At 32.6% G+C, this 18,911-nt stretch overlaps 3 protein-coding genes across 4 annotated transcripts; 2 read left to right on the top strand and 1 right to left on the bottom strand.

The window, feature by feature from the left end:
- Window positions 372-3,910, top strand: LOC109342832 (trichohyalin-like). 2 transcript variants are annotated; one of them, XM_019580844.1, is made up of 7 exons: window positions 372-639; window positions 821-936; window positions 1,033-1,151; window positions 1,262-1,424; window positions 1,782-2,005; window positions 2,248-2,569; window positions 2,691-3,910. In XM_019580844.1, exons 1-7 carry the CDS (start codon window positions 481-483, stop codon window positions 3,655-3,657), a joined length of 2,070 nt encoding a protein of 689 aa, XP_019436389.1. In that variant the 5' UTR covers window positions 372-480; the 3' UTR covers window positions 3,658-3,910. The 2 variants fall into 2 exon arrangements, with proteins under 2 accessions (XP_019436389.1, XP_019436388.1); XM_019580843.1 differs by having other exon boundaries at window positions 374-639; window positions 2,245-2,569.
- On the bottom strand, window positions 4,009-7,276 carry LOC109342836 (root phototropism protein 3-like). Its single transcript, XM_019580854.1, has 3 exons — window positions 6,832-7,276; window positions 5,859-6,212; window positions 4,009-4,805 (listed from the first exon to the last, which is right to left on the bottom strand). Exons 1-3 carry the CDS (start codon window positions 7,225-7,227, stop codon window positions 4,290-4,292), a joined length of 1,266 nt encoding a protein of 421 aa, XP_019436399.1. The 5' UTR covers window positions 7,228-7,276; the 3' UTR covers window positions 4,009-4,289.
- On the top strand, window positions 10,473-15,706 carry LOC109342830. The gene is made up of 7 exons (XM_019580842.1): window positions 10,473-11,094; window positions 11,703-12,010; window positions 12,157-12,903; window positions 13,165-13,293; window positions 14,112-14,315; window positions 14,839-15,039; window positions 15,260-15,706. Exons 1-7 carry the CDS (start codon window positions 10,830-10,832, stop codon window positions 15,389-15,391), a joined length of 1,986 nt encoding a protein of 661 aa, XP_019436387.1. The 5' UTR covers window positions 10,473-10,829; the 3' UTR covers window positions 15,392-15,706.

Genomic DNA, 18,911 nt, shown 5'->3' with positions numbered 1-18,911 from the left:
AAACATAATCATCTCTAATGCTAAAATAATTCAGGAGTATGTGTCAATAGATGTTGGTCTTCTTGAACCAACGTAATAATCATATATACTAATAGATGTTGGTTCAAGTGGTCATGTTTGTGATGAAAAAAAAAAAATACTCATTGAAAGAGTTAGTTTCACTTACTTGTAGATATTCCTAGTTCGAAACCAGATAAGAATGTCTTTAGTAGCACGAGGATACACATGGGAAACCAAACAAAATATACAAAATATACAGTAATATGAAATTTCGTTGTATGTAACCGTTACCCTATCACCAATATTCCACTCCCACAACAAAGTCTTAAGTGGCACCACAGCTATCCAATTAAATTTTCATTTTGAAAACTTTAAACAATTCGACCGTTGGCTCATAAAGATAAACATCAAAACACAACAAAACAGAACAAGCTCTCCTCATCAGCACAAAAAACAACAAAAGCTTCAAACCCAACAACAATGGCGGAAGATTATGTCTTCACTCCAGAGGAAATGGCTGTCAATGAAAACCTTGGGTACCCAAAAGCATACGCAAAACTCTGCAGAGACCGTGGTTTCACTCCCTACACTTATGGCCCTCCCTTCACTTTCACCCCTTATGCTTTGCACGAAGATGAGGTAACTAAATTCGACCCTTTGATTATTCTATTGTAAAGAATGGAACTTTAAGGGAAAACAAATTCTGGGTCATGTTTATAAAATGATTATTTTTATTGGGCAACTTCAATTGAACTCAATTATGTGTTCTCATTTTCGTCACGTTCTAACTTGTCTCATAATTGTGCTAACTTGATAATAGGCTTCAAGAGCGAGAGATTTAGATCAAATGTTTCCAATGATTGATCCAAAAGCTAAGCCAACAAACAAGCCTAAAATCTTTGTTAGCATACTATGGAAGCAACTCAGCCATCTCGGGTATGTACTTTAATTTTTGATTTATTCACCTAACAAGTTTTGAATTCAACTAAAATGAAAAAAATTGTTTGTTTATTTTGCTGAATCTATTGTCAGAAATGCTGGTTTTGACCCTGCGGTGATTCGAGTAGATACTTATGGAAATGTCATATATTTTCATGCGGATTCAGCATCTCCTCTTGCTTGGGACATTGATCATTGGTTCCCTTGTTCAAGTAATCTCACTTTCTCTTCTTATAAGAATGTGTTATGTTATGTACTTTTTATGTGTATAAAAGTTGTGTATCAAAGTGATAATTTTGTATCTTTTGTGATGAAAATGTAGGAGGAGGTTTAACTGTTATGAGTAATTTAAGGATAATACAAAGGCAAGCTTATAGGAGGAAGAAAAACAAGCTCGAATTCTTAGTCCCATGGTGGGATTTTCAATTGGGTATCTCTGTTAACCAGTTCCTGTCTATTTTTGCTGCATCAAACTCAGACTTCAGGTAAATTCCTTAGGAATCAAAAATAGAAAGAATGAAAAATTGGAACTGCAGTTTTTTAATTTCCAATAATAGTATAGAACACATAGTTATCTTGTTATGGTAACTTGTTTTAGGCATATTTTATAAAAAAATAATCTTATAATTTATAAGGCATATTTATTACTTTCACACTTCTACTAACTAACCACACTGAATAAACCTATATACATGTCAAATATCATGTTAACCTTAAAGAAAATGTTGTAATATTAAATTATAGGTAATGAACTGTTACCTATGCATGTACCATGTTTTTATTAACTATGTTATAATCATCAAGTGGAGGAGTGTGATAATATATGTTGTTGTAAATGTCAGACACAGAGGCTTTTCATTTTTGTTCTCTGAAGGAGAAAATCAAGAGTTGAATGCTTCACAAATAGTAGATTCTCATTCTTTTCCACAACATTTCATTGGATTGCAAGAAGAAGTTGGTCTTGCACCAGCTGCAATAGTAGATACTAGAAGGGAACCTTATGATGCATTAGCTTTAAGACAACTTGATTACAATAAGAAGCCAAGGCCTATGTCTCTTGCAATAGGTAAGTCAGTGTAATCATGATTTTAGTTCAAAAATTCATTGGCAATTTAATTGTCGAAAAACTTTGGTGATTTCTCTATGTGCTTGTGGTGTTATTTTTCGATAAAGATATAACATGTGTAACATTTTGTTAATGAAAATATGCAGCCTTAAGTTTTGTTTGAAAATAGCACCATAAACACTTTGTTCTTTAATTATCTTGATTTGAAGATAGTGATTGCTCCTTTGATGTTTTCTCAGTAGCTGCAAGGAAAGGAAAGGGGAATCTCCTGAAAGAAAATGAAGATCCAGGGTTTGTTAAAAATCCCTATCAAGCCATTGTCATTGCCAGAGATTCCTTAAAGCAAAAAGAAGAAACAACAAAAATGCAAGGAGAAATGCAGAAGCTAGATAATGAAGTGAATGAAATGAAGCTAAAAAATGATGAAGAAAAGCTCATTATTCAGGACCTGGAATTGGCTCTCATAAAAAGAAGGAGAAAGGCGGAAAAGTGCAGGCGATTAGCGGAGGCTCAATCTTCTTACAGGGCCATGCTAGAGAAGATGATTCGAGATACTATGCACCAGTAAGTCCTAAAAAGCCGAAATTGAAATGAATACTTTTGTATCGAAAATGGCTCTTGTACATTATTGTTAAGTGAATGTTTAAAACTAATTCACAAAGTTAAAAAATTGTTTTTGATGTAGGAGTGTCATTTATAAGGAACAAGTAAGATTGAACCAAGCAGCAAGTAATGCATTAATGGCTAGACTTGAAGCACAAAGGGTAATATGTGATGCTGCAGAGAAAGAGCTTCACAAGAAGTACATGCAGAAAGATGACATTGAGAAACAGATAAGACCCGAATTGGAACAAGGAAGGAAGAGGTCGAGAATAGATGATAATTCCACTTTTGAAGAAAGGGAGAAATGTAAACCTGTTCTATGTTTACCTGGAATGAAGCCGAGATCGTCTTTGCACAAAGAACTGAGGGTGTTCTTGGAGGAAGAACAAAAGGCATCAGAAGATGACTTACTTGCAGACGAAGAACAAAAGCTTGAAAAAAAAGAAGAGGAGTTGGAGATCATAGAAGAGAAGCATGTTAGATCACTTGTTAACTTGGAAGAAGAAAACTCAATTGAGCACAGACTTCGGAAGCTAGAAATCACTGAAGAAAAGAGGGACTACGGCGCTTCGTTGTTGTTTCATCATGAGACAGAAACTGAGGAAGATGAAGAAACGAGGAAGCAACGTGGCAAAGGGAATGTTGACAAATGGCTTCAAATGCTTTTGGAGAATGGTCAAGAAGGAATGGATCCACATGAAGCACAAGAAAATATTTCTAGTGGAACTGAAGAGATAATTCAACAATTGAATCAGAAGTTCCCACAAAAGGAGTTGAAGGTCTCAAAAGTTATAGGCATGGCTGGATATGAATATAAAGAGAAGCAGCTGCAACTTCTTCAAGACAAAAACGGTTGGACAAACAAAGATGATGAATCTTGCATGGGTGAAGGAAATGGTACTCCAAGTTTTGAAACGATGGAAAGAAAGAAAAAGGAAAAAATGCTTGGTAGATCCGAGAGTGGGAAGACCTTGAGGCGAATTCCATCAGCTCCATCTTTGCTTTTAAGAAAAGGCGTGGACTACTTTCGGGGGAAAAGTCTGTGGTGACTAGCATGATGGTGGTTGTGAAGATCTTGCTACATCAAACAGCTTATTGAAAAGCAGTGTATAATGCAATTATGTTTCTTGATCCTTTTACAACTTGAGTGATGTTTGCTAGCTGAATAATTGAATGAAATTTATCATAACCCAAAAAAAGAGAGAAAATAAGTGTAGTGTAGGCATTCTATTGTTTGATTTGTGTGTATAAGATTTTGAAGTTGCCAAATAATTGATTAATAATAATAGCTTGTTGCATTTTGTTTATTTATCATCACTAGTTGTTTATCAAACCTCACTACTACACAAGCATAGTAAAAGAAATCTTGATGCTGCTTGGTATAAAGGTGCAAAAATGAGTAAAACATCCAAAATAAATTGCTCCTTATTTGTATTTTACACTTTTCTGCAGAAAATCAAATGTGTCCATTTTCTCTCCTCTTAATTTTTGCACTGCTAGGTAGTTACAATTGAATCTAGAACTTTGATATACACACATCCTTATTGAATTTACTCCAAAGACACAAAGTTGATCTTACATTATTCTGAAGTCTAACTCCAATAAACAGACTTAGACACTAAACTAATCTGCTTAATATAACAAACACAAAAATCCACCATTCACAATCTTATCTTCTCTTTCAGGACATAGATTTCCTCCACTTGTGAGGAATCATGCCTTTAACCAGACTGGTGTTCATGTCCATAGGTGTTTGCCTTCCAAACTCGTCTTCTTTCTCCGCCTCTTCCACGCCTTTACTAAACGTAAATTTCTTCCATTTGAAGAAACCTTTCTTCCTCTCTACCATCATCTTCTCCATCTGCACTTGCATGGCATTGCATTGGCTTTGCAGCCTATAAACATCTTCCTTCAGCTTCCTTATCTCCATTTGCTGGACATCCATTTCACGTTTTGATAGGCATCGTGTTGGAGGCTCAAACGCCGCACCATTGGGGCTCCTCAAGCCACTTAAGGAGCTTCTCCAATCTAAGTGTTGATTGATTTTGGTCTGTTCAGAGAAGAGCACCTGAATGACTGCTCTGACAGGCAACCTTTCATTTTGAGCTGCATGAAGTGAGGCCTCCGGAGTGAGTTTTCGGCTATCAATCAACCTACACAGACCCTTCCTTTCTTGCTTCGACACACCTGGATGTGCCTTTAACACAAAATGAGAGTTAAAAGAGTTCAACAACATAGCTAACACCTCTAATTTGACAAGAAAATAGACCAAGTAACATAATAATGCATCAAGTACTTAAACACAAAATGCTAAAGATTTACTCCAAATCCATTATCTTTGTTTCCATTTTTCTTTCCCTTCTTTTAACCTTTCTTATTACTACCATTGCATCATATAAAAAGTCTTCAAAGGGTATCTAATTCAGGAACTTTTGGTACTTCATGATCATCATGTATAAAGTATAATAGAAGTCAACTTTGCCCATGTTCTAATTTTAGCAATAACTTCTAATATATGTATTGTTAAAATAAAATGTGGGAAGACTAATTTCTAAGATGGCCTACATGAAAATGATGGGTAACTCAACTTTAGAAGGATACAATCATACTCTTATATGAAAGAAATAGATGACAAGTGTTGACATCTATATTAGAAAAAAGTTACTTTTCTATACTCAAGTAATCACCATTTAAAAAGTTACATATCCATATATGGATTAGAAAAGCCAAATTTAGAGAATTGTTGATTACAGCTATGATACTATAGTCCCACATAAAAGACATTTATGTCAGTTAACTTCATCCCCTGGTCCCTACTCAATTTCCTACTGTGATGCATGCTACTGATAACACAAGAAACAATTTCTAAGGATATCTAGAGAATAACTGGGATTCTGTAAGAGTTAATCAATTAACATTGTAGTTAATCGATTAATTGGTTAACTGTTTCAGTTTGTTTAGGTGAACTTTGTCTGCGATAATCGATTAATCAACAGACTTAATCGATTATCTGGTTAACAATTTCTGTTTTCAGTTTTAGTAGTTGTTCTATATAAAAGGGTAATTTTTCTGATAGTTGATGTATATCAACTCTTACAGAATCTCAGCTATTCTATTATCCACGATTGTATTGTAATGTGGCTGCATTTACACAATTTTTTTCGTAATTTCAGTAAACACAACATAACTGCAAACACCATTTAAAACCTTAGACTCTAGTAATGAAACATGCATGAAAAGATATACATACTTTTAGATAAGTATCAACTGCTATATACAAGCCATCATCTGTAGCTCTTGCATGGCTTGGAAGAGCTCCAGCAAGTGCAACAAACTCAGACAATCTCAAATTGGAATCCACAGCAGCCTCAGAAAGGTAACAATCTACCAACTTAGCTACCTTAACCAAAGCAGCACCATTCTTAGCTCCCTCATGGTCCAAACTAACAAACCTCTTAACCAACCTAATAACAAGGTCAATATCCAAGAGTGTCCCACAAGTGTGACTGAAAGAAGGTATCATAAGCTCTTCCAATGAAGCTTGGTCTAGTTGCCATGAAATCCGTTTCTCAAGTTCTGTTCTATAATTGTCCTCAACACCAACCTAAGATGCATGCATATATACACAAGACACTGATAAGACACACACCCCTTATATGGAAAATTTTGATAGAAGAACTAAATGTTAGAAATTCATAAGATGGACATCATATATTTAATACAATTATATTGGCTATTTGTTTTTGGGTTACAAAATAACGGATATGAGCTTAATAAGTGGATAACCAAACGTTGACCTATAGGGGGATAATGGGAACCTATAAGTTAACACATAAGGAATGATTGTCGTCCCCAATATACAAAATCACAAATAGTTTTCACTTCTCCCCATCAAAGAGAAAACGAAGGTCCCAAAGGGAACTAAGGATTTGGTTGAGAAAGACCATTGTACCAAAACTCTCTCAAAAGGTATATCAAAAGAGTAGACCAGAGAACATGAATTCATGTATAATTTTATATACTTGTTTTATATTATATGTGAAAATCATGATATTAAGATCCTAGGATTGTTATTTCAACACTCATAAAATATCTAACACTAAAATGTATACTTTCAATTCAATCCTTGAAAGATAAATATATATATGTATGTATCATAAGATAGTTGCTTAAAAGAAAAATCATCAACCATGTTGAAATATAGGTGCTAGATAGACACCAACCATGTTAGCTGTTCTGAGAAGGCGAAGAAGGAAGTTGCATGGGATAGAATCCTTCTGAGGAGGAAGAACACCAACCAAGGTTTCAACAAAGAACCTCTTCTTCATCCATGATATTGTGACACTCTCAGGTGAAGATCCTTGGAATTGGTTGATACCCTTTTGTGATATATCAACTGCAGATAAATCTGGTAGCCATTTAGAGGCATAGTAGGTAATGATGGAACCAATCAAATCTGCATGGACACCTTTCTCTTTGATGCATGAAAGGGTCTTCACAAAGTAATCCATGTCAAGAATGCATGCATCGTTGAACCAGTACTCTGAGGAGAATTGTGTTGGAGATTTTGTCTCTTGTGGAGTTGTTACTGGTTCTTGGCTAGATTGATTGTTGTTCATTTTGTTGAGTAGTTTAAGCACAGTACATTAATGCTTTCTTGTGGTTGTGGTTGTAGTTGAAGAGTTATATATTATTTGGTTAATGGAGCTGTTGGGAGAGGAGTAGGACCACTCACACAACAATTATTATTCCATCCATGGAGAACAAAAGTAATTGAACATAACACCCAAAAGACTCATTTGTTCTCTCTCAATCTTCTTATGTTGTTACGTCAATTATTTGGACTTGTTCCATTTACATGCATACAATATCATATCAAGGAACATACAAACAAATATTAGAGCTTGTTTGTTTTTCATTATATTTGTCATATTTAGACTATTATTATTATTACCACATATCTTGGTTTGTGAAATGTGATGATTGATTTGTAAGAAGAGAAAATGGTGTATGCACTGACAGTGTACAAGATTTATATACTGTTATTATATTATTCACCATTGGTGTTTAATTATTGTTGACTTTTCAAAAAATATAATCCAAATAAATAGTAAATAATAATATGTATGTACATAAATCTTTACACTGTTAGCATATAGATTTTATATTCTTGCACTTTGCTTGGCATAGAATAAGGAAATAAACTGAAACACCTAAGAGGGGGTCCAACATACATTATAAGCCAACAAGTCAAACAACCCAACCTCGTGAACCTCTACCACTATTTTGTTGATTTTGAAGCATACAACTATACCTCTCAGTAATATGGGCCCACTTCATTTTTATTTTTTTTATTTGACCCTGCCCAAAAAATTTCATGAAAGGATTTACATTTACTATACCAAAAATTTTAGGTACGAATAGTAAGTGTCATCAAAATATTGAAGGACTTTTCACTCAAAATTATAATGGTTCATAACACTTTGAGTAAAAAATGTTGAATGGAGATCTTTTGTCCCAAATTGTATCTTCAATGTTATCTCCCACAAATTATAATGTGTTATTCAATTAAATAAACAAAATCATAAAAATAGAAATAATTATGTTAGTTGGTGTAATTTGATTAGATAAAGACATTGTTTCATGAGACATGTGATTTGTCTTCAAAAAAAATGTTAACGTTATGTATATGGCAACAACTTGTTAGGATGCAGCTTCCACACACTTTTTGTATAATAATTAAGCACAATCATCAAGTTGGTTTTATATTTAATTCAATTACGAAATCATGTTTCAGTTATTGCTGTCTTAACTTAGTTGGGAATAGGGTTGGGGACAATAAATCCTTGTCCGTTATATAGTTCTATTATTAGACCCGTACTATGGCTTGTAGAGAAAGCTGGTAAGGAAAAGTGAGATTCCCAAGTGGTCACTATTATCATGTCATTATTACAGAACGTAAAGGAGAAAAGAGATTCTTCAGTTGTTTCCAACTGAAAAACTGTGTATGATTAGATCCCTTTCTCTATGTTTGTATATAAAAAACAGAAGATTCTATCACCAAACATGATAGAACAAGAGGAACATACATGGGTCACTCTTAAATAAGCATGCATGCTTTCACACATTTAAGAACACATCTTCTATCACACAATATATACATGGTATGTGTCTTGAATTGTATTTGGTCACATATATGTGGTGATATATCGTGAGATAGAAGATATGGTCCCCACACATTTATGTGTTCATCATTTTATCCAAGTATTATTTTCAAGAATGATTATTACATGTATTGTGTGATTTTTGTCTACACAATAAAAATATATATAAGAATGATTATCATTACACAATAATTATGCTTTATATAAACATTACAATAAGAAACTTATTCTAACAAACTAAATAAAATACTAACTAACTTTTAAGTAAAGTGAATAATAGAACTAACTATCAAGTAAAGTGAATAATAGAATACATTATCCATGGATGAGGATCATCTGTCCCTAATGGTGTCTCATTTCATACCCTGAGCTAATTATATATTAATACGTGGATAAAATAAAATTTTTAAAAGGAAAAAATAATAAAATAGAGCACTCTAGAGTGAGACACCTTTTGGAACAAGTGATCTTCATCCACTATCTATATCCTTTAACAAAATTATTAACATCAAACACTTTTGGACAAAAATCACCGATCTCAATTTCATGACTCAATCCAATGCGAAAGTGTTAATTAAAAACCCAAATTAATATTCTTATATTATTTTGATAAACCTGATTGACACATGATATGAAAACGAGTCTGACTCCTCTCTATTACTAGAGAGGACAGTGCATACCTAATAATTATAACACATGATAAAAATAATATTTCAATGGTCCATATTTTTGTTTTTTTCTAAATTAAATATTTAAAAAAAAATAACTTCTTCCACATTCCCTGAAGAGGAATCCATTTACATGAAAACATACTCATTTTAGGACAAATAGTCTTGTTCCAACTTTTGAGTTACCCAAGTGTCTCATTTCCAAGTTTTGAACAGTTTGAGCCTCTCCTTTGTCTCACACGTTATGAAGGGGCAAAGGTCTATTTCTTTTGACAATTAATCTCAAACAAGAGGGGCACATGGGAGATATAAACTATAGTAGTGAAGAATCTCACCCATGACATTTATTTGTGAAACCAAATGAACAAAACAATGCCCATGTTTTGTGCTATTCCCATGTATGTACCCAAAAATAATAATGGCAAAAGGAAAATGAATTGGTACTTGCTATGTTGTCTATGTGCTATGATGTTGCCTTAAGAATGCAACAATAATGTTATTGGAAATAAATACAAAACTATTTCATCACTTTGCATAATGTGTAGTACTATTTAGTTGCATAATCTTCTAGAGGACTATATGTATAATTTTATTTTTGAAGTGATGTAAACATAACAATTAACAATGAATACTGGGTGGCATAAACATGAATATGGAATAACATGTTAGCAATTAGCAAAAGGTGCCAGGTTTGCAACAGCCTGTGAATCAATCAAAAATAAAAAAATCAAATGTTAAATCAAACCATTCTACTTAATAAACTAATCATCATTTTCTGTCTGCCAACAATGTTAATCACTATTTATTCACTAATAATTAAGAATATCAAATAATAACTAAAAAGAAGAAAAAAAGCTACTCTTATTTAGTAAAATTATTAAAAATCTTCATACATATAAAAAATTACATAATAATATGAATAAAATACCTAATTTATTTAAATTCGGTTTTAAATAGCGTGACGCCGAAAAAAGAGAGAGGAATAGTATAACGGTAGAAAAACGTAACGAAAAGAGAAGAACGAAATAGAAACTGAGAAAGAAAGAGATTGAAGAAGGAGAAGAAAAAAACGCAGAGAGGAAAAAAACGGTTCAAAACTTGTGAGAATTCAAAGAGAGAGAAATCGTTTCCTCTTTGTAACCCTAGCATCGTTTTTCCGGCGACCGTTATTTCCCCGGCGCCGGGAATGGGTTGTGAACCGCCGCCGGTGAACACTGTCTTCAATTTATTAAAGCTAGGGTTTCATTTTACAACGGATTCGGAGATATCTCTTTCTCTTCGAGAGTGTTACTAACTAATTAACTCTGATTTTCATTTTTTTATAATATAAGAAAACGGAATTGAACATCGTAACCGCCATACGAACGTGGAGACGAGTATTGGATCCATATGGCGAAGGGAGGGCAATGCTTCGAGAAGGTTCGCAGATGCATTCGGACGATTTTCTTTGTGGCGGCGTTGGTGGCGTCGCTGCTTGTGACGTCGCTGCCGGTGGTGGTGGCGGTGATGGACGTGCTTGTTCCGTGCGTTTTGATATCGAGCTTCACGTGTGTTAGGTGTTACAGCTTCAAGGAGCATTTGCGTAAATACGATTTCAGAAGCTCCTTGGGGGATATTCCGATGGTTTCAGTCATGAGATCGCTCATCATTATATGTATGATTCGTTATTCTCTTTACTTATTTCGTTCGCTTTATGATATGGTGATTATGTTCCTTCTATGTGGTTGCTGGTTTTTAAAGTAACCATTGATTGAGGTTTTAATCTTACATGGTGATTATGTTCCTTCTATAGGGTATACATTACTTAATTTGTCTATAAAATCAATTTTTTATTTGCTGATTAATTAGTACTTACATATGTGTATATGCATTGAAAAACGAAGGATTGTGTTTCAACGAAGATAAAATTAAAGAGCATGTTATGTGTCATCTTATCGTGTTTACCTTATAAATCTTCTAACTCAGTTGCTATATTTAGTAATGAGTTGAAGTTGATCAGGAATTGCAGGGAGATTTGTCTTTTATTCTTCCTAATTTTCGCTCCTAACGAGAAAAGTATATGTTTTTAGTTAAATTTAAGTAGCTGTATCACGTTTCTTCCACCGATTGGCTGAAATCTTGTTCCTTTTTGCAATTTGTATGCTGTGTACAGAATCTGTATTTTAAGTTGCATCTTATATAGTAGTTTTTCATCGAAATAAAAGTAAGTTGAGTTCTCAATTCTCATACTTACCTTTTTTGTTCTTTTCTTCATGAATGCAGGTGTTTATTCCATTTGTGATGGCCCTGCTCTCTCACATGGTCCTTATTTAGGAACTGTAACTGTGTCTTCCTTGGTCTCAATTGTTCTCCTTTCGGTCAAAGCTTGTGTTTTCTCTGTGAATTCCCAGATTGAAGCAGAAGCTTCAGTTTCCATCACAAGAAAGAGACTACATCTGAAGAAGTCATGGGGAATGCCTGTCTTATTTCTCTCGTCAGTTGTGTTTGCACTTGGGCATATTGTAGTCGCCTATAGAACCAGCTGCAGAGCAAGGAGAAAGCTCCTGTTTCACCGAATTGACCCTGAAGCTGTAAGTTTGTATAGTTTACCTTCTAGTAGTTTCTAGATTACATAAATTATAATTCCCGCCACTTGAATTGTCACATTTAATTATTTTGATGACACGTGTAGAATAAAAAACATAGAGTATTTATTTATTTATGCCTTATTAAGCAGGTTCTTTCGTGCAAAAGTGTTTTCTCTACCTATCAGAAGCTCCCACGTTCTCCTGTTCCTTCTGGGGGGAGAACCCCAAAAAGTGACAGTGAAATGAGGCGGAGACCTTGTGGAGCAGTTCTTGATGAAGAAATGCCAGCCACATTACTTGCAGACTCAGACAGCTTATTCATCACCTGCCAAGGGCTTTCTCTCCATTACAAGCTCAGTCTGCCTGGTTCACCTCCACATAACTTGTCCTCAGCACCTTTCCTTCAATCTAGAGTATCTAGTTCTATAAGTTCTGTTGACAGCAGCACTTCATCAACGGCTGCGGGGTTGGCGAAATTTAATAGGCATTTGCTATGTATGTCTCCAAAAGTTCAGCGACAACTCTACAGGAGCTACAGCAATCAATTCCATCCCTCATCTCTGTATGCTCCTCTTTTAGATGGTCCAGTAACTTCACCCCTTTCTGAAGATATACCTGTTTTGCGTCTAGACGAAATTGGTGAAGATGAAACAATTAAATCTTGTTCTTTGTCTTTGGAGCAAAATTTAGAGGGTTTTGCTCAAGTAGGGATTGTTTTAATACATGGGTTTGGTGGAGGAGTCTTCTCTTGGCGTCATGTAATGGGATCTCTAGCTCGGCAGAGCAATTGCACTGTTGCTGCATTCGACAGGCCCGGTTGGGGATTAACTTCGAGGCTGCGTCGGGAGGATTGGGAGAAAAAAGAGCTTCCTAATCCTTATAAACTTGAAACTCAGGTGATTACTATTTAACATTAGTGTGAACTGTATTAGAAGACATTCACTATATTCTTCATAATTTTGATTAAATAAGTCTTATGGCATGTGAGCTTCATTATCTTTCTGGGGATATTTTCTGATTGCTTTCCTCCAAGGCACAGAATTTCAGTTTCTATACAATTGACAGCCTTTGCACCATATTCACTTGAATTTTGAGTTTTTGATCCACTTTTTAATTTTTATCTGAAATCATATAACATATGGGTTTTTATTTTCCAGGTTGACCTGCTGTTATCTTTCTGTTCTGAGATTGGATTTTCTTCAGTTGTCCTAATTGGTCATGATGATGGAGGGTTGCTTGCTTTGATGGCTGCACAAAGAGTTCAAACGTCAATGAATTCTTTCAATGTGGGTATTTCTTCCTGCTTTATTGTGCTAAGTTGATGACTTAATCAATTTAATTAGCCACATTGTGCAGCTGAACTTTTATCTGGAGTTATCTGTGATGCCGGCCTATTCAATTAACAAAGTAATTTGATGTATAATAATATCATTATCAACTTTCCCTAATTTATGCATCCAAATAACAATATGGGCTAAGACGGAAATTCATTAATGGCATAATGTGTTTAGTTCCAATGGTTTATTGAGTCATTACATATGTGATCGTAATGGCTTGCTTGAGTCCATTTGTTTCACTCTACTACTTAATGGGAATAAAGTTTGGTACTTACTGTTGTTATATGTGTGATCGCTTACACAATTGGATCCTCATCAATGTAATTGTATCTTGATAATCATTTATAATATGATTAGATTTGAAACTTTTATTAGATTTGGGTGGGAGCCACATTGATTAACTATTGTACTTCATATATAACCTGTAATAAATTTCCCTTTGATTAGCAAACTATTCATTTATTGCTTAGTCTGGAATTGCAGGGTCATGTAACATTGGGATTAGCATACATATTCTTATGTCAGTACCTATCTTTGTTGCAAATTATGCAACAAAATAATAGAGAGAAAAAAGGATTCTGTGGACAAGGAATAAGTACTTGATGTTTAGGTGAAGGTAACTTGGTAATAGTTATATGGGTATATATGAAGATAACACTTACATTGGTCATGTTATTCTCGAATTGTCATATGCTTGAAGTTGTAAGTATTGTAGTTAATATGTATTCACATCTGATCAAATCTTAGATCTGTTTTGTGTCACTCAGGTTGCTGTGAAAGGTGTTGTATTGCTAAACGTTAGCTTGTCAAGGGAAGTAGTTCCTTCCTTTGCCAGAATCCTTCTGCATACCTCACTTGGAAAGAAGCATTTGGTTCGCCCTCTACTAAGAACAGAAATCACTCAAGTGGTTAATCGGCGTTCATGGTACGATGCTACCAAACTGACAACAGAAGTTATGACTCTCTATAAGGTATTTTTGTACCTTAAGCTACATGTTGATATCATGCAATGGAACTGCTCTTTAATTTGGAAGTTTCAAACTGAAGAAAGTTCCTTGTATGACTGACTTGGAAAATTATTACTTAACCTAGAGACAAATAGTGTTCAATGAACTCTCGTAAACTTGTAGTGGCCAAGAGGCCTAGAAGTTTCATGCTTTGTTTGGGTAGCATTGCATATTGAATATATTATATTTCTAGTCTTACTTTTACATATTCTTTACTCATTGTAGTATTTTCTGAAGGAGTGTGACTGTGAATTTGAGAAATCTTTTTGCTCATTATTTTCTTATCCTGGTAGGTAAATCATGGTAGAGTTTGCTCATTTGGTTATAACCTTGGCTTACAACCTTTTTATGTAATCATTAGTTCATTACGCCTCTGCATACGTTCATTCTGGGTGATTATTTGTCATACTTCTATTAAGTATTGAGTATCAATTGTGGTGAAATATTTTATTGACTTAGGTTATATGTGACGTTTCTTGTGTTTTAGGCTCCGCTATTTGTTGAAGGATGGGATGAAGCACTTCACGAGATTGGTAAATTGTCTTCTGAAACCATCCTTTCAGTTAAAAATGCAGAATCATTGCTGCAAGATGTAGAAGACATTCCAATGTTGGTCATAGCTGGTGCTGAAGATTCCCTCGTCTCTCTGAAATGCTGTCAAGCTATGGCCTCAAAATTTATAAATTCTGTAAGTATCCTAGCCCCATCTATTCATTCTTCCCCCATATTTTAGGATAAAAAATTACGATATGAGTCACATCTAAAGTGAGCTCGAGTTGAAAACGATTAAGCTTTAGTGGGTTGAGTTCGCAATGCGCTTATTCAATGATGAACACACCTTACATATATGCTTTCTTCCATTTCAAAATTTCCTTATACTCAATTTATCCATTTCATGATACATGCAGAGACTTGTTGCAATATCTGGATGTGGCCATCTACCCCATGAAGAGTGTCCAAAGGCATTGCTTGCAGCTATATCACCCTTCATTACCAGACTCTTCCCTGTATATGACTCTCAAAGCCATGGTAATGCTTGAACTACTCACTCTATTTATTGTAGGGCGCTTTATCCTTATCCTTATCCTTCTCTCCCTTTTCTTTGTAAGTAAATATTACTTGAAGAGAAAGGGATCAAAAGCATCCCCTTCTCTTGGGTATTTTTGATGTGCTAGATTTAGGAATTTTAAATCTGTATTTTCCATAAACCTTTTTTCTTAGCTGTTGATATTCATGCTCGTTTGTGCATTTCCTATTAGAAGGAAGTGGGTAGACAACATTACAATTGTAAATTCTTTAATTTATTATCAGATTGATTCACAATTAATATAATTTAGCATAGCTGTTTCCCATTGCTCAAGACCATCCATCCATTTTTAATTCTGAGTTCTGACCTTCTAAAATTAGGGTATATAAAAGTATGGAATGAAGGGCGTCTATGAAATTTAAATTTAAAATTACAATAATATCTTCATGAGTTTTAGTAAAATTATACCACTCATCTATCTTGTATTTACATAAATTATGCCTAATTTATATATAGACATTATATTGGATACTCTTGTTGGAGGAAAAGTGAGTGTAATCTTCTTTTAATATGAGTATAATTAAGTTAAATAAAACACAATATATTATAGAGAATATTCAAATAGTATAACAGTCAATTCTTCTTTATTAGTTTTAGTTCATCACATCAACAATTTTAAAAAGGTATTCTTTAAATTTAAATTATTCTTGTACTATTTTATAATAAAAAAAGTAGTAAAAAAATATTGACTTTGTATTATTTGGAATTGTTGTTATAATATGTTGTGACATTAATCACCATTTTTATTATAATTAGAGTTATATGTGCTAAAAGAAGATAATATAATTATCTTCTGTTTACTAAAACTTAAATCATTTATCATATTAAATTGAAAATTCTAAATTTCTTTGAAGTAATTTAATATGCTCTTTCTAATTTATGGGAATGATATGTTTTCGTCGAATAGGTAAAGGATAGTATATTTTTATCATGACTCGTGATTTTTGGGATTATCTTTGACATTTACCTATCTTAAAGTTTATTTGGTTTACATGAATGTATGCAAAAATATATATCCATTAAAAAAACATTCTCCTTTTATTAAATCTCAATGGATAAAAAAAATATATGCGTCCGATAATATAAATATTTTATACATTATCAACACATTAGTCCTTATTAATATTTAATTATTAATGTGTTTTTAAAAAGGTAATGCAAATAATGACGAGCGATGTAGTGATTATGTATAAATATTTATGTCAATAATGCACTAGTGAGTATACCATTTAGTACTTGCAGATACGGTGGTAATATAATATATATTTAATAATCCACTCCCAAATCCAAATTTCAAGTTCAAAGAGAAGTAAACTCCTGAAAATAGAGTTAAAGACAATTTTATATGTTTTGACTATAAAAACATAATAACCACTCAAAGAATTTAAGGATTCTAGGGTCAGCTAAAAATTGGAAGGCCACAATCTATAAATATGAAAATTTGAATTATTTCAATGCTAATAAAAACCTTTGCGTATAGACGAAATAAAATATTGTTATAGTAACATTTCATCTCACTTCTTTTCTTTAAAAAAGGTAAATAAAACTAATTTGGCCCCAAATAATAAGTTGTTGATAAAAGTAACAATTTTTTTATTTAAATACGTTTAATTTTACAATTTCATTCTCATTAAATATTATGCATAAAAATATTATTTTTATTGAAAATAACAAAAAAAGTAATGATAATCAAATTTTTTAATAAACCTCACTTGGTCTCATCTACCATACTAGGTGAAATATCAAAAGTTCGATTTATGGGAGTAATATTTATACGGATAGTAGCTATACATCTCGAAATAAATTGATTCCTTACTTATAGGTTGGGTGATACAATTAGCATCGACAATTTGCATCATTTGCCTATGTCTATGTAATGTCTATCTCTAGAAAGTGCATGAAATATCATATCATTTCCGCCATAAATATGAACATGACGTGCTTGCAAGCGGCATGTTATATATTAAAATAATAAAAGTTATATGAAATTAAAAATAATTTTATGTCACTGGTTATCATATTTTTAAAAGTACACGTAACAATGTACTAGTTCGTACAATTTAACATTGCATATCATTCATGTCGAATAAAAAATTAAAACATAAAACTTAATAATTAAAGTAATAATATATGTGAGTTGATTGCTCTGCTTGTTAGAAGAGTGCATCAGCGAAGCAAACATTTTAGATTAATAGACAATTTTTCCATGATTCATCCAACCAAAATCACAGGCGAGCGAATCCCATGAACATAGCCCAAATTATCACTCATATATACCATCACTTATAAAAAATGTTTTAATACGACAAATGAGAGAAATAATAAATGTTAATATAAATTATAAAACTCCATAATAAAAACCTTTTTAAATGTGTATTAGGTAAGGGTAATAAATGAATGGATTTGGATGCTAATAGATAGATGAAATGTTATCCAATAGTCTATATAATTCTATTTAATTTATATTATAAGTTATCCAATTCATTCATATCTAATAGATTGCAATCCATCCATGACTCAGTTTTTATTGATTTGGATGGGTGAATGTCTAATTCATTTGATTTTTTATTGGAACTAAAAAATTATTGAAGAAAATCATTATTTTAAAATTATTATCTCAATAAAATATTTTTGAAAATCACCTTTTGAAGAAACACTTTTAAAATCATTTAAAAAACACTTTTAAAAATGAGTTTTTTTATAAAAAAAAATTGATGTTTTAAAAAATTGATTTTTGAACTTTTAATTTTTTTGTTGTTGCAATATTCTATAAGCATGCGACATATAAGGTTGTACGTGTAAAGTTCCTGACAAATACTTATAGAGTGTAATATCTATGCATTGTCAATGTAAAGATTTATACATAATTACTACATCATCCATTATTCTTTTTGATAACTTTTTTTGAAGAGTCAACAATGATTAAATATAAATGGTGAGTAATGCAGTGATATTATATAAAACTTATACAGTTTCGGTGCATACATTTTTTTTCATACTTATATATGTTATGTACTTAATAATAAACTTTTAATATTAACTACATACAAATATCCTATAATTAATATCAATTTAATAAAATATTAAAAGTGAGAGTGATCGGACAATCATGGATGAATTTCTTTAAATTTAATTTGTTAACTATTAAATGAAATTGAAAAGCATATAAGATTATAACGTCACTTTTGAATTTTTTTTGGATGGATTGAATATCCATACAAATGAATATATTCCTAGATATCCAATAAATATCATAGATAAAGTTGAATTCATCCATTATCAACATTATTTATTGAATTATATTCGTTTAAATCCATTAGCTCTAATGGATGAATTTAATTTGAATGAATTTTGATAAATTATAGATAATTTTGTCACCTCTAGTATTGGGTCATACGAGTAACATCTAAAAAGTTCTTCCTAATATTTTATATTAAAAAGGATCATTTTAACATTCTACCAAAAACCTATTG

Source organism: Lupinus angustifolius, chromosome LG03, assembly GCF_001865875.1.
Source record: "Lupinus angustifolius cultivar Tanjil chromosome LG03, LupAngTanjil_v1.0, whole genome shotgun sequence".
NCBI classification, from domain to species: domain Eukaryota; kingdom Viridiplantae; phylum Streptophyta; class Magnoliopsida; order Fabales; family Fabaceae; genus Lupinus; species Lupinus angustifolius.
The sequence above is the reverse complement of the archived record's forward strand: the minus strand, read 5'-3'. Positions and strand labels throughout refer to the sequence as shown.